Source organism: Oncorhynchus nerka, linkage group LG11 (assembly GCF_034236695.1).
Source record: "Oncorhynchus nerka isolate Pitt River linkage group LG11, Oner_Uvic_2.0, whole genome shotgun sequence".
Classification (NCBI taxonomy): domain Eukaryota; kingdom Metazoa; phylum Chordata; class Actinopteri; order Salmoniformes; family Salmonidae; genus Oncorhynchus; species Oncorhynchus nerka.
In genome coordinates this window covers 31,853,955-31,881,412 of record NC_088406.1, presented here as the reverse complement: position 1 = coordinate 31,881,412, position 27,458 = coordinate 31,853,955, and the positions used below count along the sequence as shown (strand labels likewise).

General features: G+C 44.1%; 2 protein-coding genes across 3 annotated transcripts; one reads left to right on the top strand and one right to left on the bottom strand.

The window, feature by feature from the left end:
* Positions 1-5,799: 5,799 nt before the first annotated feature.
* On the bottom strand, positions 5,800-17,165 carry LOC115136690 (protein NPAT). The gene is given in 18 exon segments (XM_029672357.2): positions 5,800-6,499; positions 6,682-7,013; positions 7,016-7,978; positions 8,072-8,162; positions 8,303-8,415; positions 10,234-11,547; positions 11,666-11,785; positions 11,939-12,035; positions 12,160-12,241; positions 12,373-12,464; positions 12,557-12,659; positions 14,981-15,056; positions 15,229-15,435; positions 16,154-16,194; positions 16,304-16,382; positions 16,488-16,548; positions 16,677-16,795; positions 17,012-17,165. Coding segments are annotated over 18 exon segments (4,008 nt in total). The 5' UTR covers positions 17,049-17,165; the 3' UTR covers positions 5,800-6,418.
* Positions 17,166-17,218: 53 nt separating this feature from the next.
* Positions 17,219-26,764, top strand: LOC115136691 (serine-protein kinase ATM-like). Of its 2 annotated transcripts, XM_065024412.1 has the most exons (6): positions 17,219-17,549; positions 18,615-18,732; positions 18,823-19,359; positions 25,870-25,976; positions 26,087-26,216; positions 26,394-26,764. In XM_065024412.1, the coding sequence occupies exons 4-6, from the start codon at positions 25,924-25,926 to the stop codon at positions 26,475-26,477; spliced, it is 267 nt and encodes an 88-aa protein (XP_064880484.1). In that variant the 5' UTR covers positions 17,219-17,549; positions 18,615-18,732; positions 18,823-19,359; positions 25,870-25,923; the 3' UTR covers positions 26,478-26,764. The 2 variants fall into 2 exon arrangements, with proteins under 2 accessions (XP_064880484.1, XP_029528219.1); XM_029672359.2 differs by lacking the exons at positions 18,615-18,732; positions 18,823-19,359.
* The last annotated feature ends 694 nt before the right edge of the window (positions 26,765-27,458 follow it).

Sequence of the window (27,458 nt, the reverse complement as noted above, 5' to 3'; positions counted from 1 at the left end):
TTAGTTCAAGGACCTTACAAAATCTGTTTTTAATGGGGGAATTGTCTCTAGAAGTAAAAACAGCAAATACTTCATCCACGCGTGAATCGATTCTCAATTGCGGTATGAGTCTACATATTCCCTAGGCCAATGGCTGGCAGATTGGATGCACTACTTTTGAACAGGACCCATGGAGTAAATTGGGCTCCCGAGTGGTGCAGCGGTTTAAGGCAATGCATCACTACAGAGCCTGGTTCGATTCCAGCCTGAATCACAACCGGCCGTGATTGGGAGTCCCAAAAAGCGGCGCGCAATTTTCCCAGTGTTGTCCAGGTTAGGGTTTGGTTGGGGTAGCCTGTAATTGTAAGTAAGAATTTGTTCTTAACTGACTTGCCTAGATAAATAAAAATGTAATTGTCCGACCATCCTCAGTCCTTGGGTAAACTGCTTTTTTTGCAGACATCCCTTTCTCTCACATCAGTGCAAAGCAGGGGAACATGTGTAGTTCTGCTATTCAAATTAGGTAACCATTGGTGTTGTTTTTGGTATTAATTGGGGGTTAAACCTGTTATGCAATGGGTATTCTTTATGACAATTATTTGCTTTTATTGAGTTTCTCCTTTTTAGAACAGGCGATAGACGCCGTCTGCATTGCGTTAACAGACTGACTTTAGTCCATGGACAAGACGACTTCCCAGGAGGAAGGTGGGGAGATTGAGGGTCAGGAGCAAATTGTAGCGTGTTCTCAGATTCAGAATGCAGAAAATTGTTGTTGTTCAAATATCAATATGATTTTTCCATATTGGTAGCACTGATGTGAAAGGGACACCAGCAAAAAGCAGTTGGCCAGACAATAACATAATTTAACATCATCATCCGTAACGGGTCTGCGGTCAAACGACCACACCTCATCACTGTCAAATGCTCCCTAAAACACTTCAGCGAGCAGGCCTTTCTAATTAACTTGGCCCGGGTATCCTGCAAGGACATTGACCTCATTCCGTCAGTAGAGGATGCCTGGTTATTCTTTAAAAGTGCTTTCCTCACTATCTTAAATAAGCATGACCCATTAAAAAAGTGTAGAACCAGGAACAGATAGCCCCTGGTTCACTCGACCTGACTGCCCTTGACCAGCACAAAAACATCCTGTGGCGTACTGCATTAGCATCGAATAGCCCCCGCGATATGCAACTTTTCAGGGAAGTTAGGAACCAATATACACAGGCAGTTAGGAAAGCAAAGGCTAGCTTTTTCAAACAGAAATTTGCATCCTGTAGCACAAACTTCATGGGACACTAAAGTTTATGGAGAATAAGAGCACGTCCTCCCAGCTGCCCACTGCACTGAGGCTAGGAAACACTGTCACCACTGATAAATACGCAACAATTGAGATTAAGCATTTTTCTATGGCTGGCCATGCTTTCCACCTGGCTACCCCTACTCCGGTCAACAGCCCTGCATTCCCCGCAGCAACTTGTCCAAGCCTCCCCCATTTCTTCTTCACCCAAATTCTTCACCTCTCTTTCGTATTGACCTCTTTCTAAAATTAACCCCCGAAATTGATGCAACCCCTTTTACTAGCCTGTTCAACCTCTCTTTCGTATTGTCTGAGATCCCCAAAGATTGGAAAGCTGCCGCGGTCATCCCTCTCTTGAAAGGGGTAGACACACTAGATCCAAACTGCTACAGACCTATATCTATCCTACCCTGCCTTTCTAAGGTCTTCAAAAGTCAAGTTAACAAGCATATCACCGACCATTTCGAATCCCACCGTACCTTCTCTGCTATGCAATCTGGATTCCGAGCTGGTCATGGGTGCACCTCAGCCACGCTCAAGGTCCTAAACAATATCATAACCGCCATCGATAAGAGACAACACTGTGCAGCTGTATTCATTGACCTGGCTAAGGCTTTCGACTCTGTCAATCACCACATTCTTATCGGCAGACTCAACAGCCTTGGTTTGTCAAATGACTGTTCACCAACTACTTCTCAGACAGAGTTCAGTGTGTCAAATCGGTGTGTTGTCCGGACCTCTGGCAGTCTCTATGGGGGTGCCACAGGGTTCAATTCTCTGGCCGACTCTTTTCTCTGTATACATCAATGACATCACTCTTGCTGCTGATGACTCTCTGGATCCACCTCTACGCAGACGACACCATTCTGTATACTTCTGGCCCTTCTTTGGACACTGTGTTAACTATCCTCCAGATGAGCTTCAATGCCATACTACTCTCTTTCCATGGCCTCCAACTGCTCTTAAATGCATGTAAAACTAAATGCATGCTCTTCAACCGATTGCTGCCCACACCTGCCCGCCCACCCAGCATCACTACTCTGGACGGGTTCTGACTTAGAATATGTGGACAACTACAAATACTAGACTGTAAACTCTCCTTCCAGACTCACATTAAGCATCTCCAATCCAAAATTCAATCTAGAATCAGCTTCCAATTTCACAACAAAGCATTCTTTACTAATGCTGCCAAACATACCCTTGTAAAACTGACTATCCTACCGATCCTCGACTTCGGCAATGTCACTTACAAAATAGCTTCCAACACTCTACTGAGCAAATTGGATGCAGTCTATCACAGTGCCATCTGTTTTGACACCAAAGCCCCATATACTACCCACCATTGCAACCTGTATGCTCTCGTTGGCTGGCCCTCGCTTCATATTCGTCGCCAAACCCACTGGCTCCAGGTCATCTATAAGTCTTTGCTAGGTATAGCCCTGTTTTATCTCAGCTCACTGGTCACCATAGCAGCACCCACCCATAGCACGCGCTCCAGCAGGTATATTTCACCAGTCACCCCCAAAGCCAATTCCTCCTTTGGCCACCTTTCCTTCCAGTTCTATGCTGCCAATGACTGGAACGAACTGCAAAAGTCACTGAAGCTGGAGACTCATATCTCCCTCACTAGCTTTAAGCACCAGCTGTCAGAGCAACTCATAGATCACTGCACCTGTAATTAGCCCATCCAACAACCTCATCCCCATACTGTTATCTATTTTGCTCCTTTGCACCCTAGTGTCTCTACTTGTAAACTCATCTTCTGCACATCTATCACTCCAGTGTTTAATTGCTATATTGTAATTACTTTGCCACCATGGCCAATTTTTTGCCTTACCTCCCTTATCCTACCTCATTTGCACACACTGTATTTATACTTTTTTATTGTATTATTGACTGTGTTTGTTTATTCCATGTGTAACTCTGTATTGCACTGCTTTGCTTTATCTTGGCCAGGTCGCAGTTGTAAATGAGAACTTGTTCTCAACTAGCCTACCTGGTTAAATAAAAAAGCAAGGTTATTTATTTCTCTCTATGGGCCCTGCTCAAACCTAGTGCACTATATAGAAAGCAGGGGAACACGGGTGCCATTCTGCAATTCAAATTCGGTAGTGATAAACCATGTTGTTTTTGTAATTAATTGGGGGTGGGGCATCAAACTTTTTTTGCAATGGGTGTTTCGCTCAGTGACATTGTTGTTTTCGCTCTTGATAATGGAACTTATATGTTTAAAGTAATGATTAGAATATTCCACCCTGAAACCATATAATTGTATGAAATTGATTAGAATCATAAAGTTACTAGTAATTAGGTCTGTAGGTTTAGTCAGTAAAATTATATCTCTGTACAAAATGTCTTTATAGTATCTTAAACACAGACTGTCTGAGACAAATTTAGTGCCGGACTTGCTAGGGGCTCAGAGATGAGGGAGGACAGGGAGTGCTTCCCACGGTCTCCCTAATCTTTGTCGGCTGGGTAGTGATAAAGTATGTGCGTAGGATACCTACTGTTCGTGTGTATGTACATTTGACCTCTGTTATATACCCTTTGTTGGCAATGACAAAGTATTGAGATAAACGTTTGTTCTTGACCAAATACTTATTCTCCACCATAATTTGCAAATAAAGTCATTAAAAATCCTACAATGTGATTTTCTGGATTTTTCTCTCTCATTTTGTCTGTTATAGTTGAAGTGTACCTATGATGAAAATTACAGGCCTCTCGTCTTTTTAAGTGGGAGAACTTGCACAATTGGTGGCTGACTAAATACTTTTTTGCCCCACTGTATTTGGATAACTATCTGTATTGACCCTTTTTGCACTAACTCTCGACTCTTCGCATACTTTGCTGCTACTGTTTAATCATCTAGTCTGTTGCCTAGTCACTTTATCCATACATAGTGCCTTCAGAAATTATTCACACCTCTAGCCTTTTTTTTTTTTTTTTTGCTGTGTTACAGCCTGAATTTAAAATTGAGATTTTGTCACTGGCCTACACACAATACCCCATAATGTCAGAGTGGAATTACATTTTTAGAAAATGTTTCAAATTAATTAAAAATGAAATGTCTTGAGTCAATAAGCATTCAACCCCTTCGTTATGGCAAGCCTAAATAAGTCCAGGAGTAAAAATGTGCTTAAATAACAAGTCACATAAGTTGCATGGACTCACTGTGTGCAATAGTGTTTAAAATCATTTTTGTACCCCACACATACAATTATCTGCAAGGTCCCTCAGTCAAGCAGTGAATTTCAAAAACAGATTCAACCACAAAGACCAGAGGTGTTTTCCATATTGGTAGATGTGTAAAAAAAAAGGAGACATTGAATATACCTTTTAGCATGGTGAAGTTATTAATTACACTTTGGATTGTGTATTAATACACCCAGCCACTACAAAGATACAAGCGTCCTTCCTAACTCAGTTGACGGAGAGGAAGGAAACCGCTCAGGGATTTCACCATGGGGCCAATGGTGACTTTAAAACAGTTACAGAGTTGAATGGCTGTGATAGGAGAAAACTGAGGATGGATAAACATTTGTTACTCCACAATGCTAACCTAAATGACAGAGTGAAAAGGAAGCCTGTACAGAATTAAAATATTCCAAAACATGCATCCTGTTTTCAATAAGGCACTACAGTATAACTGCAAAGAAATGTGGCAAATAACTTAACACAAAGCGTTGTTTGGGGCAAATCCAACATCACTGAGTACCACTTCAAATTTCAAGCATGTTATTGATATGCTTATCTGTAAGGACTCAAGTTTTTTTTTTTATGATAAAAAGAAACGGAACATAGCTAAGCACAGGCAGAATCCTAGAGGAAAATCTTTCCAACAGACAGACAAATTCACCTTTCAGTAGGACAATAACCTAAAACACAAGGCCAAAATTGCTTACCAAGACACAGCATCATATGATGCAAAATGCATCATATGGGCAAGACTTCTGTATTTTGAAAGTTACATGTCTTAAACTTGATTGCTGAACTAATGAAACAAATGCCAAAATATTGTATTGGTGGAGTTGTCCTTTACCATGCTTGATTGCCTTACCTCTGCTATGTGTGGCATTGTTATAAAGATAGGATCATTTATTTTTACATTTTTAATTGAACCTTTATTTAACTAGGCAAGTCCGTTAAGAACAAATTCTTATTTACAATGACGGCCTACTACGGCCAAACCCTAATGACTCTGGGCCAATTGTGCACCGCCCCATGGGACTCCCAATCAGGGACGGTTGTGATACAGCCTGGAATCAAACCAGGGTCTGTAGTGATGCCACTAGCACTGAGATGCAGTACCTTAGACTGCTGTGCCAGTAGAGATTCTTCTATCACTGTGATGATATAAGCCTATTATATAGTAGTAATTAACTCAAGTGAATAAAATGGTGCAATATTAATTTGGTTATAGTGAATTTCACAGATTGGGTTATCAGACTGTGTTCTGATAGTGATATTTTGCTTTGGACTGAAAACCGGTCAGTTTTTACCTGCACAGAAACAATGAAACTAGATTTTTCTAAAACAAGATTTAATTTAAAATCACTAGTAAAGAAAACATCTGCACAAATGTATTTTACACACACACACCACGCAGCCCAATTCTGATATTTTTTCCCACTAATTGGTCTTTTTGACCAATATTTTTCACATCTGATCTGGTCAAAATACCAATTAGTGAAATAAAGATCAGAATTGTGCTGCCTATCTAACCACAGCCATAGTGTGTTGGGTGGATCATTTAAAGTTTAGACACAGTGAAATATTGAAAAAGGGTTGAATTCTTGAAATTATTAATACAAGATTGGGAAACCATTCTTAACATTACAGTCCTTGAATGGAACCAAAGTGCTCTCAATCTAGCATTTCTGCAATAATGTCTATACAGTATATACATCACATGTATAATTAGTTGTTACGCCAAAGGATGTAGGACAAACCCTACAAGCAGGCATACCAACGAAGAAAAAATAATAGCTGAGGACATGCTCCACTAGGCCACAGGTGCCTAACACCTATGATTTAACCATAGGCACTGTGGCAGTAAATTATGGCTTGTTCAATTCCTGGAGAGTAGGTAGGTAGTGTTTGGGAGATTCTCATCTCATTGTCCAACTGCTATAACTCAACCCATCACTCATCATAATGCAGTGAAGACAGGAACTTATCCACATCCAAGTCATCGGGGAAGGAATCCATTAGTTTCTGCTGTTTCTGAGGGGTACACATCATAAAGAGATGCAGTGGTTTTAATGTGCTTTCTCATTATACAAGCAAAGAAGGAAAAACTGAGTTCACATTTAATGTCGGAGATTATGCCAAATATCTACGACTGGGTTGATGCAATCACATTCAATTATGAACCTTAAGATACACAGATTGAATAGAAAATTCACCTTTGCTTTCTTCGTACTGCCAGATGAACCTGAGATATCTTTCTTTGCTGGCGGGCTGGCCAGGGACTCAGGCTGCTTGCGCTTCTTGCTCTTGAAGGCTACAGGGGTCACTGCTCCAGCCCCCTCCTGGCGCAAGCTGTCTTTCAGTGGGGTGCCTGTCCTGGCAATGGCGGCTCGGGATAGGATCATCAGTGTGTGAGCCGCCATGTTGATGCTGTTTTCACTCCCTGCTTCGCTGGCTGGGCTGCAGGAGGGAAGGTCTGGGGTGGTGGGAGGGACCAGGTGCCTGGGGGTGCCCTCTCCGTTTCTGTCTAGCTTCTGACGTGCAGGGTCCTGGGGCAGTATAGAGACTCCTGGAGACGGCCAGGGGTCCGAGGAAGAGGCAGCTCCAGACAGCCCATGCCAGGCTTCTTAGGAGGGGTGGAGGGAGGGTTTAGACCCTGGATGTTGTGGAGCATTTCAGCTGCCTGCTTGGTCAGTGGGCTGGTCTTGGAGGGGAATTTGCTGGAGCAAGCCTGGGGGACAGGGGTTTGGGGGGCCGGGCTGAATGCTCTTGGTGCTGGTGTGGGCTGCTGCTCTCGCCTTCCCCCCTCCAGCTCATTCTCCTTATTGGCAGTGACACGAGGGGGATCCTGAGAAGATGCCCTTTTCTCTGTCCGTCCCTCCCGCTCCTTGGCAGGAGATTTCTCAGTAGGCTCTTGTCTATATGCGTCTTTCTCTTTCCTGCTCCCTGATCTCAGTCTGTGATCAGAGGAAGAGGACCTGGAGCTCTGGGCATCCTTAGGTCCTGCTCCACCATCATCCTTCTTGTCTGCTGATTGAGATCTCTTCCTGGACTCTGACTGTGAAGCATCAGTCCTACTGCTACCAGCACTCTGAGATCTACTGGTACTTGCACTTTGACCTCTAGCATTTTGATTTGCGTCCCTCTTTGAAGGGGTCTTTTTCACAGCTTCTTTCTGCTTTTGGACAGTGGAGGATTTCTCCATCTCTGTTCCGGTCCATGATGTCTGAGTGTTGTCTGTACATCTTACAGTTTCTATTCTCCTTTTTGGCCTGCTGCTCCCCAAGATAGCAGAGGCAGATTTAGGTATCTCTTTCTCCACCTGTTGGACAGGCAATACAGCAGTAGCTGTAGCTTTGGAGGTGGAAGTTTCACCAGCAGACCCATCAAAGCAAAGCATCCTCCTATGGCTGGGGCTCGAGCCAACTGCTCCCTTCTGCTGCCCTGTGCTTTCAGAGGATTGCGGGTGGACCTGCTTTGTAACTATATTCGATCCAGAAGCTCCCGTTTTTCCTGAAATGCACAAGCAAGCAACAAAATTTGTGAATAAATTACAGGACAACAGTAAACAGACAATGACATGGAGGACTGAACACCATTCCTTACCTGAGACCGTGGTGTCCTTGGGAGCCAGTTTAGGGTCGGTATTCACTGCTGCTGGCTGCTTTGCTGAAGCAGGGCTAGGCATGGCTATCAACTGAAACAAACAAATGATCACTAGATGCACATGTTGTTGTAGCTAAATTAGCCTATTGGTTCAAGAAAATGATTAAATCCAAATATGTAAAACAGTAAAAAAACAAAAAAAAAGATTTAAAAAAGAGAAGGAATGCTTACCTGATTAGGAACTACTGAGAACTGTGTTGCATTGTTCTGCCCAACAACAGATACAGGAACCACCATGCTTTGCAGCATGGGCTGAACTGGTGAAGATATGATGAGTCTAGATCCTGGGAGGATATAACTGGTTAGACATTTCCCACCAGCAAAACAGCATGGCAAATTAAGTGAGTGATGACTATTGGGGTCATTCAACTGTAAATGTATGCCAAACAAAAAAACATTGATTTCAAAGTTTAACAAAGCATACAACTTCATGCACAAAGTCTACTTTTAACAATTTACACAGAAAATGTTAATAAATTAAGTGTACTGCAAGAACTGTGCAGATGCAAAGTTTGGTAACAGAATTTCAGTAAAACATCACTTCGTTTTTTTTTTATCTACTTTTCCCCAAAATGTTTAAATATATGCTCTGAATTAAGAATTCAATGATGTCTGCAGAAAGAATGAGGTGTCAGTTATTGACTCTCTTTTGGTTATTGAACTGTAAGTGAAGTGGATTTACACACGGTAACGGAATTGAGGTAACGGAATTTCATAATGGATCCCTTTTGGTTATTGAACTGTAAGTGAAGTGGATTTACACACGGTAACGGAATTGAGGTAACGGAATTTCATAATGGATCCCTGATCTGTACTACACAGAAATGCATAATTATGGATATGAATATCATTCTATTCCTGGTGGTGTATCCTAAATAGTTACACATTGCATACTTGGGTATTATTCTACAAACTGGCTATAATTTTAATGAGCTCTGCCCCCAAACAAGACCAAATTTGGTTGGTCAGGACCGGACCAAATTTGAACCAATCATAAACGTCTATGTTTCACAAGTTTGGATATCAAAGTACTGCTCAGTACAGTATATTAGTGTACTCAACTCTAGTGTGCTGTACTGTATTCTACTTTTCCTAATTGTACTGAACTCTACATTACTGAACTATATACTATTCTCTACTGAACTGTGCTGTTCAATCTTGTGAACCAAAGTGTGGTTTGTGACTACTATGATTTCCCATTGTAGCCAATTGAATAACAGAAATTCCATTGACGATTTTTCAGAAATTCACATTCTAATCACTTAACAAAAGTGTTAACAGTAAAAGCACCATAACTAATTCATAGGTCTGCCTTTTCTTGTTACTTCTGAACATTCATTATCTTCCCTCAAGAGGGAGAGAAATTAGAAAATATATTAAAGATGCTAGTTTTTGGTAACGGAACTTCAAGGCACATGGCAATGTTTCTTAAACTTACAGAAGGCAGAACAATTTCTCCAAAACGACATACAAAAGTGTTGATATAAGTCTTGTTTTGATGTATTTCTAATACCTTATAAGACCTATTCTAGTTTGTTTTCGAAAGACTCCTTTTCTATGTTTGACCAGAAATCAAAGCCTTAGCTTATTCCTAATTTTTAGGATGGTAAATGGCCAGAAAAGGTATGCGTCGTAATACAAAATGTGACTCTTCGCATTCATTTGTCCCCCAATTTGACATACAATATGTAACTTTTTAGGCGACCCAACCAAATTCACATAAAAATGTGTGTTATAGATCTGTCACTTATTGAAAGCAAGTCTAACAAGCAGTATATCTGTTTAAGTGCACTATTTCTATGCTTCCCGTTCTTAGATGACTCGGCAACTGACGACCAGTCTGTAAGCCGGAAAAGAGTAGACTCTGCCATGCGGATCAACCGAAGGTCAAATGGCTGACGTTCAAAAGAGACAAAGTTTCATTTTAGCATCTTTTATTTTCGGTTTTGTACACCAGCTTCAAAAAGCTGAATACACAATATTTTTGGTTAAGGAAAATATATTTCAAACTGAAATTAGGTGAACTATTAGAATTTTAGCAACAAGGAAATGGTGAGTGATTTTTGAATAGTGCATCTTTAAGTATTTATATGCAGTCTTACCAGGGGAATAGCAGGGTGGAGTGGCCAGAGTATATGAGGTAGGGGGTACAGTCTGTACCTGTGGGGCGCCACTGGGTAATATCACCTTGTTGGACTGGGGGTCTGTAGCTGATGTGTCTGTCACTAAGATGTAGCTGTTGGTGGATGTGGCTGAATCAAAGGGCAGCTGAATGTAGTAGCCAGGCTGTGTCAACGCAGATGACGTCCCTGCCAATGCTGCCACATCCCCTGCTTTCCCACTAAGAGGATTGGTCTCTGCTGGCAGGAGGACTTCTGCCCTCTGTAAGCTGCTCACTGCCTGCACAGTCTCCTCCTGAGCCATTGGGGCTCCACTGAGGGCCGGGGCCTTAGCAGGTGACTTGGTGGGAGAGGAGAGGAAGATGGTGGGGATCCTATCCCCAGTGATGCTGGACACAGCCTGGTTCAGGGCAGAGTCACTGGAGGGCTCCTCCTGCTCATCGCTGATTATGATCTTCAGGGCAACAATCTTACTGGGGTCTACTTCCTTGCCTGTAGGGTTGGGGTTTGGGATGAAGGTTGGGGCAGCAGGAGTTGTTGTAACTGAGGGGACAGCCATAGAGTGTATGGTCTGTGGTAGAGGTTGTGAAATTCCTACACTGCTGGGAGGGGTAATATTCCTATGAGGCAGGTTAGAGGCCTGTATGGGAGCCTTGTTTGACTGATCCAGCATTGGCATGGAATTGGACAGGGAAGGTGAGGAGTTAAGAAGTGAAGCTTGGTTATCCATCACTTGTCTACCATCAGCCCCCACTGTGTTCTCATTGCCTAATATGTTTTTCACAGCAGAGACCGTCCTGGTTTCAGATGAAGGTGTGTTGCATGCTGACGCCGGACGAATTGTTCCACTCTCCTGTCTGACTGGCTCAAAGACATCTGGCGGAGCTATACTGTCAAGGGGGGTATTGAGAGGTTCGTCTATATCCACGCCTGATACATCCGGATTAAAGATGGAGCCTGAGTCAACCCTATCAGAGTCCTTTGCGGCAGATGAAGCAGCGACGGTAAGTTGATCAATACGTGCTGAGGGTCGAGTTGCAATATCTCCCTTTTTCACCCCTTTGCTACTGGATCCAGGAGTTGTTGAGCTAGCTCCATTTCTCAACCCTCTGCTACTGAGTCCAGGAGTTGTTGAGATAGCTCCCCTTCTCAACCCTCTGCTACTGGGTCCAGGAGTTGCCTTTGAAGTGCTTGAAACAGGAGGTGCAGATTTCCTTGTTTTCTTACGCTTGGGCTCTTGACTGGACTTTGTTACTCTATTTTCTTGTCCACATGTCGAGTTTTCAGGCCCAGTGCCTGAGAAATTAAAGAGAAATCCCACTGTCAGAAAGAGATTGCTGATGAAGCATCAATAATGTTTAGTATATGATTCCAACAGGCATTATTTAAAAGGTCATGAGAATTTTGTCCATACCTGGGTCTCCAGTCTCAGGAGAGCCGTCAATACATCTAGTCTCAGTCTCACCATGCTCTGTGGTGGTATTGCTCACGTTCCCAGCTCCTTGTTCAGTATCCTCACTGGTTTTGCTTTTGCCTTAATGCAAAGAATCAAGAGATTTAGTGGAATAATTACATTTTTATAAAATCTTAGTCAAACAATCACCAGACCCACTTCATGCATTGTCAGGTGCAACAAAATCCTGCACATGATCTAGATTAAATCATCAGCAAAGATTAAAATGTTTACCGTAATCAAAGAGGTCAAAAAGAGCCTGGAAGGCTGGGTCGGACTCTGTCTGCTCCAAGATGTCTTGTATAACATCATTAGACATATGAATCTCCCCCTGCACAAAGTAAAACGTCAGTAGAAAGCACAAATCCACACTCTATGCACTAAAGACGGACAATGTTCTGCGAGTTCGAATGGAGAAATGGGGTTATAGCAAGTCTGTCAGAACATGACATTACCTGCAGGCCCAGAATTTCATCTATTGACTGGTCAGGCTCCATGGTGCTGCATGATGCCTTTAAAGCCTGAGGACTGACATCACTACAAGTAGAGAGTAAGAAACACATGCACAGGTAAGAAATAATAGCTACTCTACCCAACAGCCAAATGTAATACGTAATGAAGTCGGTACTGTTCAAATGTTACTCAAGAATATCTACTTTTATTATTACCTTGCTAGAATTTTGTTGATGTTTTCAGCAAGCTTCTCTTGTAAGGACTTGTCATTTAGAATCCTCTCTCTTGCATTTTGTATCAACATTTGCTGCAAAAACACAATTTAATGATAAATTCACATCAGTCAACTGGGTTTAGCAGTGTTTCAAATGCAGAGTATTAACTTTGTTTTGTACTCACAGGGAAATTCTCTGTGACTGCCTCTTCACTCTGGGGCTCTGCTGTCAGGCTACTGGCCGCCATGTTGGCTCTTCCAGTCCCACCGGAGCCCCCACCTCTCCTCCTGGGGGAGTCACTGGGAAGATTACTCTTTTATCATAACTCAATCTACTAAGGATATGCATCTTTCCATTTCAAGACAATTCGATACGCATCTAGATACATGGGCTCCAATATGTTACAAGAACGATACGTTTTAGTTTGAACCGAGTCGGTGCGATTCGGTTTGAACATAGCAAAATTAGCTATGACACAGCCAACGATTATATAGCACAACTTTAGATTTCACTCCCATCTCAAAATAAAATCTATTGTAAGCCCCATTCAGCAGATACAGCCAGATAAGAGTTGCGTACCAGCATTTTCAACAGCGCATAGATAACAATAACTTAGCAAATGACATAACTAATAAAGCATAATATCACGCAAGCCATTGTAGTATTTTAATGCTGAAGGTGCCACACAGAAATGGAAGGACCAACCAAGCCCTCCCTAACCCGGACGACGCTAGGCCAATTGTGCGTCGCCCCACGGACCTCCCGGTCGCGGCCGGTTACGACAGAGCCTGGGCGCGACCCAGGGACTCTGATGGCACAGCTGGCGCTGCAGTACAGCGCCCTTAACCACTGCGCCACCCGGGAGGCCAAGTATTCATAACCTTGACTTATTCCACATTTTACAACCTGAATTCAGAATGGATTAAATAGATTCTCTCTCACCCATCTACACATAATACCCCATAATGACAAAGTGAAAACATGTTTTTAGAAATCTTTGCAAATTTATTGAAAATTATATACAGAAATATAGGTATTCATACCCCTTTGCTATGACACTCCAAATTGAGCTTAGAGGTGCATCCAAGTCCACTTGTGGCCAATTCAATTATTTGGACATGATTTATAAAAACACACCTGTATATATAAGGTCCCACAGTTGACAGTGCATGTCAGAGCAGCAACTATACCATGAAGTCCAAGGAACTGTCTGTAGATCTGAGATATTATTTTGATGGGAAGGGTATGAAACCATTTCTAGAGAGTTGCAAGTTTCCAAGAGCACATTATTGGAAAATGGAACTACCCAGACTGTTTAGAGCTGGCCGTCTGACCAATTAAGCAAGCGGGCAAGAAAGACCTTGGTCAGGGAGGTGAACAAGAACCCAACTCTGACGGTTCTTTGGCTGAGAAGGGAGAACCTGCCAGAAACACTCTCTACAGCACTTCACCAACCTGTGCTTTATGGGAGTGGCTAGACCAAAGCACTCCTGAGAAAAAGGCACATGTCAACAAAAAGGCACATGAAAGACTCAGAGCATAAGGCAAAAGATTGTGGTCTGATGAGACAAAACTTAAACTCTTTGGCCTGAACAAAAAGCGATATGTCTGGAGAAAACCAGGCACAGCTCATCACCCGTCTTAACACCGTCCCTACCAGTATGCTATGGGGATGCTTTTCAGCAACAGGGACTGGGAGGCTGGTAAGGATAGAGGGAACAATGAATGGAGCCAAATACATGAAAATCCTTGATGAGAACCAGCTTCAAAGTGCAAACGACAGACGGGGCAAAGATTTACATTCCAACAGGACAATGACATCATGCATACAGCCAAAGCAACACTGGAATGGCTACAGAACAAGAATGTTTAAGTCCTTGAGTGGCCCAGCCAAAGCCCAGACATGAATTGCATTGAAAACCTGTGGAAAGACTTGAAGATTGCTGTTCACCACCACTCCCCAGCTAATTTAACAGAGCTTGAGAAAATCTACAAGGAAGAATGGGAGAAAAATCCCCAAATCCAGATGGGCAAAGCTGATACAGACCTGCCCAAGACGACTCAAAGTTGTAATTGCCACCAAAGGTGCTTCTACAAACTATTGACTCAAGAGTGTGAATACTCAGGTAAATGATATATTTCCGTATTTCATTTTCACAAAATGTACAAAAATGTCCCAAAAAAACTCTCTCCACTTGGTCATTATGGTGTGTTGCCTGTAGATGGGTGAAAAAAAAAAAAATCCATTTGAATTCCATTTGTAACTACAAAATGTGGAATAAGTCAAGTGGTACGACTACTTACTTTCTGAAGGCACATGCAGTTCGATACTGAAGCAGAGGATGCATCAGTTATCACCAAAGATGAGAGGTAGAAAAATAACGTAATATGAGCAAAACATATTAGTGAAGCACCGATTGAATTGATTTTCTGACCAATGCATGCTACATTTGGGTCAGTTTGGGGTCCACCGTCCGATGCACGTGTATCTTTAAACATTTTAAAATGGGGAAAAATGCACACAGTTGAATTGGTACATCCCTACAATCTACACATGGGTAAGAAGAACTTAAAGAAGTAAACAAATAGATGAGAATGACTATCTTACCATTTCCGACGCCCTGGGGATAATGGTCCTGTGGTTAACCGGTTGTCTGGAACCGTTATTTGCAAAGGTGACTCCCCTGTAATAAAAAGCAAGTGTCAATTATTCAATGAAGCTTTGACATTCTTTCCTATAAGTTGGTATTAATGTTCATAATGATGACAGCAATTGCCAGTTAAAATGAGATGTGATAGACACCTACTGTAACAACCTTCCCCAGTACACTGCTGCTCATGGATGAGTTTACTTACGGTTCACATTAATGAGCAGATGTCCTCCATCTTGGATCTGGGGCTGTGTGCCGCAGATGGGGGAGGGTCTGTTCTGCTGGGAGCTGTAGCAGACTGGGGTGGCGATGCCCTGGGCCGACGATGACAGAAACCCAGAGCTGGGGGACTGCGTTGATGACAAGGCTCTCTGTCGCCCCCTCATGTTCACGATCCCATTACGTGTGCGGACTTGCAGAGGAAATAGGTTTATGAATCACATCATACAGCAGGTTTCCCCAATAGACAGCCCGTGGGTGAATTTATTTTATGTCAAATCGATTTGACATAAAATATTGTAAAATCACCTGGAAATTAGTATTCCTACACATAAACAGAGAGGAATATATGATTGTATACCAAAGTAATGAAGGTTTAAAATGATTATGTTTTTATCAAATACTCTGTTTGGGATTCTTGCAGTCAATTTGCAGTGTTCAAAACAATTTGCGTTTTGTGTGATGTAATCTTTATAGTTATGCTGCCATATAGCCAGCAGTCTGCCTACTGTTTAGACAATGTTTGCAATGACGATAAAAAAATTACATTAAATTACTATTGACTGCTAATTTGTGAACAAGTGGCAGCGTCAAAAACGACTGAGCAGCAACTGAAAGGAGATTAATGCACAGAAGTCTCTTGCAACAGCAAGTCTGAATCCAGAAAATTCAGAACCACAGCCACTAAATGATTTATTACTATATTCCAGGTAGGCCCCTCGCCCAAGGGGAAAAAAACTGCCCATGGCTGAATGTAATTAGGGACCCCTGTCATACTGCCATGGAGTTCAACACTCTGCCTGACAGCTTGAGCCACAACATTACAAAAAAGAGGCAATGAAACCCAAGTTCAGAGGTAGTACTAAAACCATAACCATTTAATGTGCAAGAATATTTAATAAAGCACTTACGTCTTTGATTCTGGATAATAGCTGGGGAGTTTTGCATAGACCTAATGAAAGAAATACGTAGAATTGAAAATGTCAGAAAGTGACACCATCAAACAGCAATCTGTTGGCAAGTTTTTCTTTGCCGTTTTATAGATAAAAATAGGTCCTTACTTTATTTGATTGAGTGTGAAATCAAGCTTTTTCCACAATGATGTCATCATGACAGGTATCTGAGTCTCTTCAATCGTCTCTAAGGAGAAATAGCAGGGAAGTGTGACAACCAAGAATAAAATACAAACGTGAAAGTCCTTGTACTCATTTACTGAAAGTGGTAGTGGTCAGAGGTTATGCTTACCTTTAGCTTTGACAGCAACATACTCATTCAAAATAGTTGTCAGGTTTTTCCCAAAGAGGGACTGCAATGGGAGTACACATGAATTAGCTACCTAGCTAAGTAACGTTAATCCACTAACGAACTCACTAACTATATAGTCATTACAGTGAAGAGTTGAGCACAGCTATATACAGTATGAAAGAAACTTACAAACACACAAGCAGGAATAGTTGCATCATCTGAGCTGTGTTCTGCGTACTCCTTCAAATTGGGGCTTTCACGAATGAATGCCTGGCTTGTAGAACACAGTCCCTCTTGTTGCATGTATCCTGTAAAAGAAAACAGTATACAAGAGTAGCAGAATTGGAGGCGTAACTTTCCACAGTAAGAGGACAGCGAGTTGGCTTGCTACAGTGCAGCCCTGGACGCAATATCACCAGCAGGATATTGCAGATAGTATTCTAACGTTAGCTAGCTTACTGCCACTTCCACATAGGTAGCTTTAGGTTAGCAAGCAATACAAACAGGACCCAGTTCAGACTTACCTAAAACGAGCCGCGCTATGTCAGACGGAAGCAACATGGCTGCAATGTCGAATTATTGCAACAATTACAAGTTACATTATCTGTAAAATCAAGTAAAAATACATTAATCACGAATAAAGCAAGTAACGCTACATTTGGTCAAAACATCCAGGGTGCAACATCCTACGATTCGTGAAAAGGCGGGGAACTCGAGCACACGTAACCCGGAATTTCCATCATATTTGGAAGATGTGCATTATGGGAAATTGTGTTTCAAGTGGGAGTGTCCACTTTCAGTTTTTAGCTAATTTCAAGTTACTTCCACGACGTTACATATAGAAGCTGATACCCGTTTGTCATTGAAGTTTGTTTTGATGATTGTTATTACTGGTGGTGGCTTTTGCATCTGTGCACAAAACATTATGTTCTTGTATACAGAAAGAGGCTTATAGCTTCAGACAACTCCTCCGGTCTCCTGACACAGTGGAGGAGCTGCATCACATTCTGGAACCAGAGCATCTAAAGGCTCCAAGCAGCTCACCTGGGATGCAGGTCTCAGGTAGTATGTCTTCCTACACAGTTTATTACCCAGATGGGTTCTTCATTCTGAACTTGAACTATGAAATATCCTTGTTCATGGTACTGAGGGAGAGAGGGGAATGCAGAACATGTTATTGTTAGACATCAGGTATCCTATGGAAAGGAGGAGGGCCACAGTCTGCTTTCAGGTGTTGGGTTGTAATTTGAAATACTTGCTACACCAGAAGTTAATGGTTATCTCTAGGAGGAATGTATATGGTGGGGTCAATTAAGGTTGTGTGAGCCAACATTTACTCACATGATTCCAAGTTTACTACGATATGATGGTTATTATATCAATACTGGCGCATAAAGGTGTTTCCACTGCCATTTCTCGCATAATTAATTTTACTGACACAAAAACATCCCACCTGGTTTAGAATATTTTTTAGTTTTGTCAACATTTGGAAAGTTTTTACTGACAAATTTGCTATTTCCATCAGGCCAGTCTTTACACTTTCTGTCATGTGCTTTACTCGCATAAAAAGTTTTGATGAAAACCTGGTTAGTGTCAATTTTTTGGGGGGCAAGTCAGTATTTAACTTGGCAAGTCAGTTAAGAACAAATTCTTATTTACAATGATGGCCTACCCCGGCCAAACCCGGACGACGTTGGGCCAATTTTGCGCCGCCCTTTGGGACTCTCAATCACGGCCGGATGTGATGCAGCCAGGATTCGAACCAGGTACAGCTGTGAAGCATTTTTCACTGAGCTGCAGTGTATTAGCCCACTGCGCCACTCCATAGATTTCATGCTGCCTCCAATCTTTCCCTCTGCTTAAAGTGCTGTGACTCAAGACCAAACTCAAGTGAAAGCGAAAGATAGCCTGAATGAGATTGAGAGCATGTACCTGCATTTCAGTTTCAACGAGATGCCCTTTGACTACATGGTGAAAGTGAAGGGAGTGATGGTGTCCTCAGCCATTACACCAAGGGAACACTCTCACCAGCCTTAATGCCATCACAGAGGCTAATGTCTATGAAGTTAAAAAGTTAATATTTACATGTTTAACATGTCTACCATGCATGCTCTCTTCCATCCATAGGCTGTTCTTGGAGATGACACCAGACAGCTTGGAGAAGAGAAAGATGCTTCCTCTGAAATGCCAGCAGACAGCCTTTGAGAACGTCTACCCGAAAGCCTAAGAAGGGATGAGGCTCCAGGTAAACCTGTCTTTCACATGTTACTCTGACAGACATTTTTATGGCCAGTCCATCTCACTATCCCTCTGCTCTCCCTGGTGTGTGTCACAGAAGAGCAGCTCTCCTGAATACCTGAATGACGAGACATTTATCCGCAAGGCCACGCTGCTGAAGAATGTCGGTGGTGCTGTGCTGCAGCCCCGTCTGTGAGAAACAGTCCCTCTTCGCCCTCTTCTAGTCCAACAAGGAGAACAACATAGAGGAGCCACTCATCAAAGAGCTAAGGGCAAATCATTTGGCTACACGTATTTACAGTCTCATAAATTATGTATTGTATTAATGTTTCTTAAACTGAAAGCACTTTATAGTGTAGGTGGATAACTCAGCCTTTCCACCGTCACTACATACAGTATCGCTGTCTGACTACTATCAGTATGCTATGATATTGACAGACTGAATGTTAACCTGGTTTGTCCCTCACCCCATGTAGATCCTGGGCAGTGAGTCCAGAGTTCTGGGCTACAGAAGTGTGGAGGGGTTTGTTAGCTCTCACCTGGATTACCTGGTGGCAGAGGGGCTGGGCTAGCCTGGCTATACCCTGGAGTCCTTCTCCTACACTCTGCTCAATCACCCCACTCTCTTCTACAGGTAGTTGCACATGCTTAGTTTACATTATACTTTAGCCCATAAGTTGTATGACCATAAAATTACTTTTAGTGAATTTACTGATCTGACAGAATTGGAGTGACGGAAGCCACTCCTCAGTACAAGGCACATGACAGCCCACTTGGAGTTTGCTAAAAGATACCTAAAGGACTCTCAGACCATGAGAAACAATATTCTTTGGTCTGATGAAACCAAGATTGAACTACATTTACATTTACATTTAAGTCATTTAGCAGACGCTCTTATCCAGAGCGACTTACAAATTGGTGCGTTCACCTTATGACATCCAGTGGAACTGCCACTTTACAATAGTGCATATAAATCTTTTAAGGGGGGGGGGGAAGGATTACTTTATCCTATCCTAGGTATTCCTTAAAGAGGTGGGGTTTCAGGTGTCTCCGGAAGGTGGTGATTGACTCCGCTGTCCTGGCGTCGTGAGGGAGTTTGTTCCACCATTGGGGGGCCAGAGCAGCGAACAGTTTTGACTGGGCTGAACGGGAACTGTACTTCCTCAGTGGTAGGGAGGCGAGTAGGCCAGAGGTAGATGAACGCAGTGCCCTTGTTTGGGTGTAGGGCCTGATCAGAGCCTGGAGGTACTGAGGTGCCGTTCCCCTCACAGCTCCGTAGGCAAGCACCATGGTCTTGTAGTGGATGCGAGCTTCAACTGGAAGCCAGTGGAGAGAGCGGAGGAGCGGGGTGACGTGAGAGAACTTGGGAAGGTTGAACACCAGACGGGCTGCGGCGTTCTGGATGAGCTGTAGGGGTTTAATGGCACAGGCAGGGAGCCCAGCCAACAGCGAGTTGCAGTAATCCAGACGGGAGATGACAAGTGCCTGGATTAGGACCTGCGCCGCTTCCTGTGTGAGGCAGGGTCGTACTCTGCGGATGTTGTAGAGCATGAACCTACAGGAACGGGCCACCGCCTTGATGTTATTTGAGAACGACAGGGTGTTGTCCAGGATCACGCCAAGGTTCTTAGCGCTCTGGGAGGAGGACACAATGGAGTTGTCAACCGTGATGGCGAGATCATGGAACGGGCAGTCCTTCCCCGGGAGGAAGAGCAGCTCCGTCTTGCCGAGGTTCAGCTTGAGGTGATGATCCGTCATCCACACTGATATGTCTGCCAGACATGCAGAGATGCGATTCGCCACCTGGTCGTCAGAAGGGGGAAAGGAGAAGATTAATTGTGTGTCGTCTGCATAGCAATGATAGGAGAGACCATGTGAGGTTATGACAGAGCCAAGTGACTTGGTGTATAGCGAGAATAGGAGAGGGCCTAGAACAGAGCCCTGGGGGACACCAGTGGGAGAGCACGTGGTGAGGAGACAGATTCTCGCCACGCCACCTGGTAGGAGCGACCTGTCAGGTAGGACGCAATCCAAGCGTGGGCGCGCCGGAGATGCCCAACTCGGAGAGGGTGGAGAGGAGGATCTGATGGTTCACAGTATCGAAGGCAGCCGATAGGTCTAGAAGGATGAGAGCAGAGGAGAGAGAGTTAGCTTTAGCAGTGTGGAGCGCCTCCGTGATACAGAGAAGAGCAGTCTCAGTTGAATGACTAGTCTTGAAACCTGACTGATTTGGATCAAGAAGGTCATTCTGAGAGAGATAGCGGGAGAGCTGGCCAAGGACGGCACGTTCAAGAGTTTTGGAGAGAAAAGAAAGAAGGGATACTGGTCTGTAGTTGTTGACATCGGAGGGATCGAGTGTAGGTTTTTTCAGAAGGGGTGCAACTCTCGCTCTCTTGAAGACGGAAGGGACGTAGCCAGCGGTCAGGGATGAGTTGATGAGCGAGGTGAGGTAAGGGAGAAGGTCTCCGGAAATGGTCTGGAGAAGAGTGACCAGGTGGCGAATCGCATCTCTGCATGTCTGGCAGACATATCAGTGTGGATGACGGATCACCACCTCAAGCTGAACCTCGGCAAGACGGAGCTGCTCTTCCTCCCGGGGAAGGACTGCCCATTCCATGATCTCGCCATCACGGTTGACAACTCCATTGTGTCCTCCTCCCAGAGCGCTAAGAACCTTGGCGTGATCCTGGACAACACCATGTCGTTCTCAACTAACATCAAGGCAGTGGCCCGTTCTTGTAGGTTCATGCTCTACAACATCCGCAGAGTACGACCCTGCCTCACACAGGAAGCAGCGCAGGTCCTAATCCAGGCACTTGTCATCTCCCGTCTGGATTACTGCAACTCGCTGTTGGCTGGGCTCCCTGCCTGTGCCATTAAACCCCTACAACTCATCCAGAACGCCGCTGCCCGTCTGGTGTTCAACCTTCCCAAGTTCTCTCACGTCACCCCGCTCCTCCGCTCTCTCCACTGGCTTCCAGTTGAAGCTTGCATCCGCTACAAGACCATGGTGCTTGCCTACGGAGCTGTGAGGGGAACGGCACCTCAGTACCTCCAGGCTCTGATCAGGCCCTACACCCAAACAAGGGCACTGCGTTCATCCACCTCTGGCCTGCTCGCCTCCCTACCACTGAGGAAGTACAGTTCCCGCGCAGCCCAGTCAAAACTGTTCGCTGCTCTGGCCCCCCAATGGTGGAACAAACTCCCTCACAACGCCAGGACAGCGGAGTCAATCACCACCTTCCGGAGACACCTGAAACCCCACCTCTTTCAGGAATACCTAGGATAGGATAAAGTAATCCTTCTCACCCCCCTTAAAAGATTTAGATGCACTATTGTAAAGTGGCTGTTCCACTGGATGTCTTAAGGTGAACGCACCAATTTGTAAGTCGCTCTGGATAAGAGCGTCTGCTAAATGACTTAAATGTAAATGTAAATGTAAGAGAAGAGGGGATAGGGTCAAGCGGGCAGGTTGTTGGGCGGCCGGCGTCACAAGACGCGAGATTTCATCTGGAGAGAGAGAGGGGAGAAAGAGGTCAGAGCACAGGGTAGGGCAGTGTGAGCAGAACCAGCGGTGTCGTTTGACTTAGCAAACGAGGATCGGATGTCGTCGACCTTCTTTTCAAAATGGTTGACGAAGTCATCTGCAGAGAGGGATGAGGGGGGAGGGGAGGAGGATTCAGGAGGGAGGAGAAGGTGGCAAAGAGCTTCCTAGGGTTAGAGGCAGATGCTTGGAATTTAGAGTGGTAGAAAGTGGCTTTAGCAGCAGAGACAGAAGAGGAAAATGTAGAGAGGAGGGAGTGAAAGGATGCCAGGTCCGCAGGGAGGCGAGTTTTCCTCCATTTCCGCTCGGCTGCCCGGAGCCCTGTTCTGTGAGCTCGCAATGAGTCGTCGAGCCACGGAGCGGGAGGGGAGGACCGAGCCGGCCTGGAGGATAGGGGACATAGAGAGTCAAAGGATGCAGAAAGGGAGGAGAGGAGGGTTGAGGAGGCAGAATCAGGAGATAGGTTGGAGAAGGTTTGAGCAGAGGGAAGAGATGATAGGATGGAAGAGGAGAGAGTAGCGGGGGAGAGAGAGCGAAGGTTGGGACGGCGCGATACCATCCGAGTAGGGGCAGTGTGGGAAGTGTTGGATGAGAGCGAGAGGGAAAAGGATACAAGGTAGTGGTCGGAGACTTGGAGGGGAGTTGCAATGAGGTTAGTGGAAGAACAGCATCTAGTAAAGATGAGGTCGAGCGTATTGCCTGCCTTGTGAGTAGGGGGGGAAGGTGAGAGGGTGAGGTCAAAAGAGGAGAGGAGTGGAAAGAAGGAGGCAGAGAGGAATGAGTCAAAGGTAGACGTGGGGAGGTTAAAGTCGCCCAGAACTGTGAGAGGTGAGCCGTCCTCAGGAAAGGAGCTTATCAAGGCATCAAGCTCATTGATGAACTCTCAGAGGGAACCTGGAGGAATGCCAACTGTCACGTCTGGAGGAAACCTGGCACCATCCCAACTCTCCTTCCGTGGCCTCCAACTGCTCTTAATCGCTAGTAAAACCAAATGCATGGTTTTCAAACATTCGCTGCCCGCTCCCGCTCGCTCGACTAGCATCACGGTTCTGATTTAGAATATGTGGACAACTACAAATACCTAGGTGTCTGGCTAGACTGTAAACTATCCTTCCAGACTCATATCTCCAATCCAAAATTAAATCTAGAATCTGCTTCCTATTTCGCAACAAAGCCTCCTTCCCTCACACCGCCAAACATACCCTTGTAAAACTGACTATCCTACCGATCCTCGACTTCGGCGATGTCATTTACAAAATAGCTTCCAATACTCTACTCAGCAAACTGGATGCAGTCTATCACAGTGCCATTCGTTTTGTCACCAAAGCCCCTTATACCACCCACCACTGCAACCTGTATGCTCTAGTCAGCTGGTCCTCGCTACATATTCGTCGCCAGACCCACTGGCTCCAGGTCATCTATAAGTCTATGCTAGGTAAAGCTCCGCCTTATCTCAGCTCACTGGTCACAATAACAACACCCACCCGTAGCATGCACTCCAGCAGTTATATCTCACTGGTCATCCCCAAAGCTAACACTTCATTTGACCGGCCTTTCCTTCCAGTTCTCTGCTGCCAATGACTGGAACTAATTAAAAAATCGCTGAAGCTGGAGACTTATATTTCCCTCACTAACTTTAAACATCAGCTATCTGAGCAGCTAACCGATCGCTGCAGCTGTACAGTTGTGGCCAAAAGTTTTGAGAATGACGCAAATATAAAGTTTCACAAAGTCTGCTGCCTCAGTTTGTATGATGGCAATTTGCATATACTCCAGAATGTTATGAAGAGTGATCAGATGAATTGCAATTAATTGCAAAGTCCCTCTTTGCAATGCAAATGAACTGAATCCCCCAAAAACATTTCCACTGCATTTCAGCCCTGCCACAAAAGGACCAGCTGACATCCTGTCAATGATTCTCTTGTTAACACAGGTGTGAGTGTTGACGAGGACAAGGCTGGAGATCACTCTGTCATGCTGATTGAGTTCAAATAACAGATTGGAAGCTTCAAAAAGAGGGTGGTGCTTGGAATCATTGTTCATCCTCTGTCAACCATAGTTACCTGCAAGGAAACACGTGCCGTAATCATTGCTTTGCACAAAAAGGGCTTCACAGGCAAGGATATTGCTGCCAGTAAGATTGCACCTAAATCAACCATTTATCGGATCATCAAGAACTTCAAGGAGAGTGGTTCAATTGTTGTGAAAAAGGCTTTGCCCAAGAAAGTCCAGCAAGCGCCAGGACCGTCTCCTAAAGTTGATTCAGCTGCGGGATCGGGGCACCACCAATAAGGCGCTTGCTCAGGAATGGCAGCAGGTAGGTGTGAGTGCATCTGCACGCACAGTGAGGCGAAGACTTTTGGAGGATGGCCTGGTGTCAAGAAGGGCAGCAAAGAAGCCACTTCTCTAAAGGAAAAACATCAGGGACAGACTGATATTCTGCAAAGGGTACAGGGATTGGACTGCTGAGGATGGGGGTAAAGTCATTTTCTCTGATGAATTCCCTTTCCAATTGTTTTGGGCATCTGGACAAAAGCTTGTCTGGAGAAGACAAGGTGAGCGTTACCATCAGTCCTGTGTCATGCCAACAGTAAAGCATCCAGAGACCATTCATGTGTGGAGTTGCTTCTCAGCCAAGGGAGTGGGCTCACTCACAATTTTGCCTAAGAACACGGCCATGAATAAAGAATGGTACCAACACATTCTCCGAGAGCAACTTCTCCCAACCATCCAGGAACAGTTTGGTGACGAACAATGCCTTTTCCAGCAGGATGGAGCACCTTGCCATAAGGCAAAAGTGGTAACTAAGTGGCTTGGGGAACAAACATCGATATTTTGGGTCCATAGCCAGGAAACTCCCCAGACCTTAATCCCACTGAGAATTTGTGGTCAATCCTCAAAAGGCAGGTGGACAAACAAAAAACCCACAAATTCGGACAAACTGCAAGCATTGATTATGCAAGAATGGGCTGCCATCAGTCAGGATGTGGCCTAGAAGTTAATTGAAAGCATGCCAGAGCGGATTGCAGAGGTCTTGAAAAAGAAGGGTGGGGATTCAATCTTGCAACCTTTCGGTCACCAACGCTCGAACCACTAGGCTACCTGTCGCCCAAATACAGGTGTGCCAAGATTTTAGCGTCATACCCAAGAAGACTCGAGGCTGTAATTGCTGCCAAAGGTGCTTCAACAAAGTACTGAGTAAAGGTTCTGAATGCTTATGTAAATGTCACATTTCAGTTTTAGATTTTTTTATACATTTGCAAAAATGTTGTAGATTGATGAGATGAAAACACTAATACGTTTTAGAATAAGGCCATAACGTAACCAAATGTGGAAAAAGTAATGGGGTCTGAATACTTTCCGAATGCACTGTATAAACTAGGATTGGGATCCAGTCCTTTTCACTTCACCCCCTGAATTGGCTGAATTGAAATGGAATTGGCCCAACCCTGGTGCCATGTCTGCCAACCCTTTCAGGGTGCGCTAACTACAACCAGCAGCAGCAGCCAAGTGAACCTGCAGTAGAAGCTGTAAAAGCAGTCTTAATGTCTGTCTCTCGGACAGACCTAACTTTCTGTATCACTGTTGGACTTTCCACAGCAAATCTACTGCCTGATTCACAGTAACCTGGCGGACATTGTGGTGGAGCTGTTGATGACCCTGTATGATGGGGCTGCTACTGAGGAGGGCAGAGGGGACCTGAGGAGGTGCATAGGATAATGTTCATTACACATCACTCCTTACCACTCCACAACCACACTTACTTGCATTCACAACCTTTCATTGTCTGTGATGATATGTTCCATGTTCTCTCTAGGGAACTGGACCCAGCCCCAATCCCACCCTCTTTCAGCTCCAATGTTATCAAAGCCACACTGGACTACTTCAGCAAATGTCACAGTGCCAGTCACCAGTCGTCCCTGGTGGCCATTTTATCCAGGACACTGGTAAAATGCTGTCCTTGTCTCATAATTGTGTTGCAATTGCTGTAGAATGTTATTATAACACAATGGAACAGAATTTGGTTTTACAAAATTGAGTGGTTTCCTGGGCCCAGTTTAAAAAAAAACATTTAATCTGGAAAGGAATCCGGATTCTGTGATCAGCTTGTGTTGTGATTCTAGATCTCCATCCAGAGGATCCTGCTGGCGGTGTGTCAGAAGGCAGCTGAGACGATCAATGCCTACGAGAGGATCCCAGGGCAGTGATTGGGGACATTAGCCTGTGTAGTGTGCTGGTTTTCCTGACTCTCTGTGGTCACTAAAAGATCCCATGGAATGTAAGAGTAGGGGTGTTAACCCTGGTGTCCTGGCTAAATTCCCAATCTGGTTCTCATACCCTCCTAATCATCCCCTGCTTCCAATTGGCTCATTCATCCCCACTCCTTTCCCATTTAACTATTCCCCAGGTCGTTGCTGTAAATGATGTGTTCTCAGTCAACTTATCTGGTAAAATAAGGGTTAAATGAAATAAAACACAACCACTTTCCAAATTACTTTTGGGCTTTTACTGGTGTATGAAGTTACCGTCCCTTGTGTTCCTCTGTATAAGCCCTCCCCTTTGACCTGCCCATCATGCCGATAAAGAACCTATATGATGTCGTCATTCCTACGATGGAGATCAAGGTAGAGAATGGGTTTGATCATCTGTGGTTCCCTCACTAATCAATCACTTGACATAATTGGATTTTTGTTATGCAATAGGATGTTTTGCAGCCATTTTGCATAGAATTTGCACTGTAATGTATGTATATACCATGTCACATGGTATACTTGCCGCCCCTACTCTGCTCTCCACAACACAATCATTACTATACCTACAACAAATATTTTCTTAAACATTTCGCTATTCCTCTGATGTACAGTACCAGTCAAATGTTTGGACACACCTACTCATTCAAGGGTTTCTCTTTATTTTTACTATTTTCTACATTGTAGAATAATAGTGAAGACATCAACACTATGAAATAACACATATGGAATAATATAGCAACCAAAAGTGTTAAACAAATCAAAATATATTTGAGATTCTTCAAAGTAGCCACCCTTTGCCTTTATAGCTTTGGACGGTCTTAGCATTCTCTCAACCAGACTGTAATCAAATATTAGGTTTCTAATGCAATATTTATATGAGTAGTTTTTTTGTGTTGCTCAGAATTATTTTCATCAAATGTCTGATATATAATCTAT

Bases quoted from the DNA above. Each gene is read 5' to 3' on its own strand.
- LOC115136691 (XM_029672359.2), top strand. From the start codon at position 25,924: ATGACCCTGTATGATGGGGCTGCTACTGAGGAGGGCAGAGGGGACCTG. The intron at 25,977-26,086 runs GTGCATAGGATA...TGTTCTCTCTAG, and splicing joins GGCAGAGGGGACCTGAGGAG to GGAACTGGACCCAGCCCCAA. The intron at 26,217-26,393 runs GTAAAATGCTGT...TTGTGATTCTAG, and splicing joins CCATTTTATCCAGGACACTG to ATCTCCATCCAGAGGATCCT.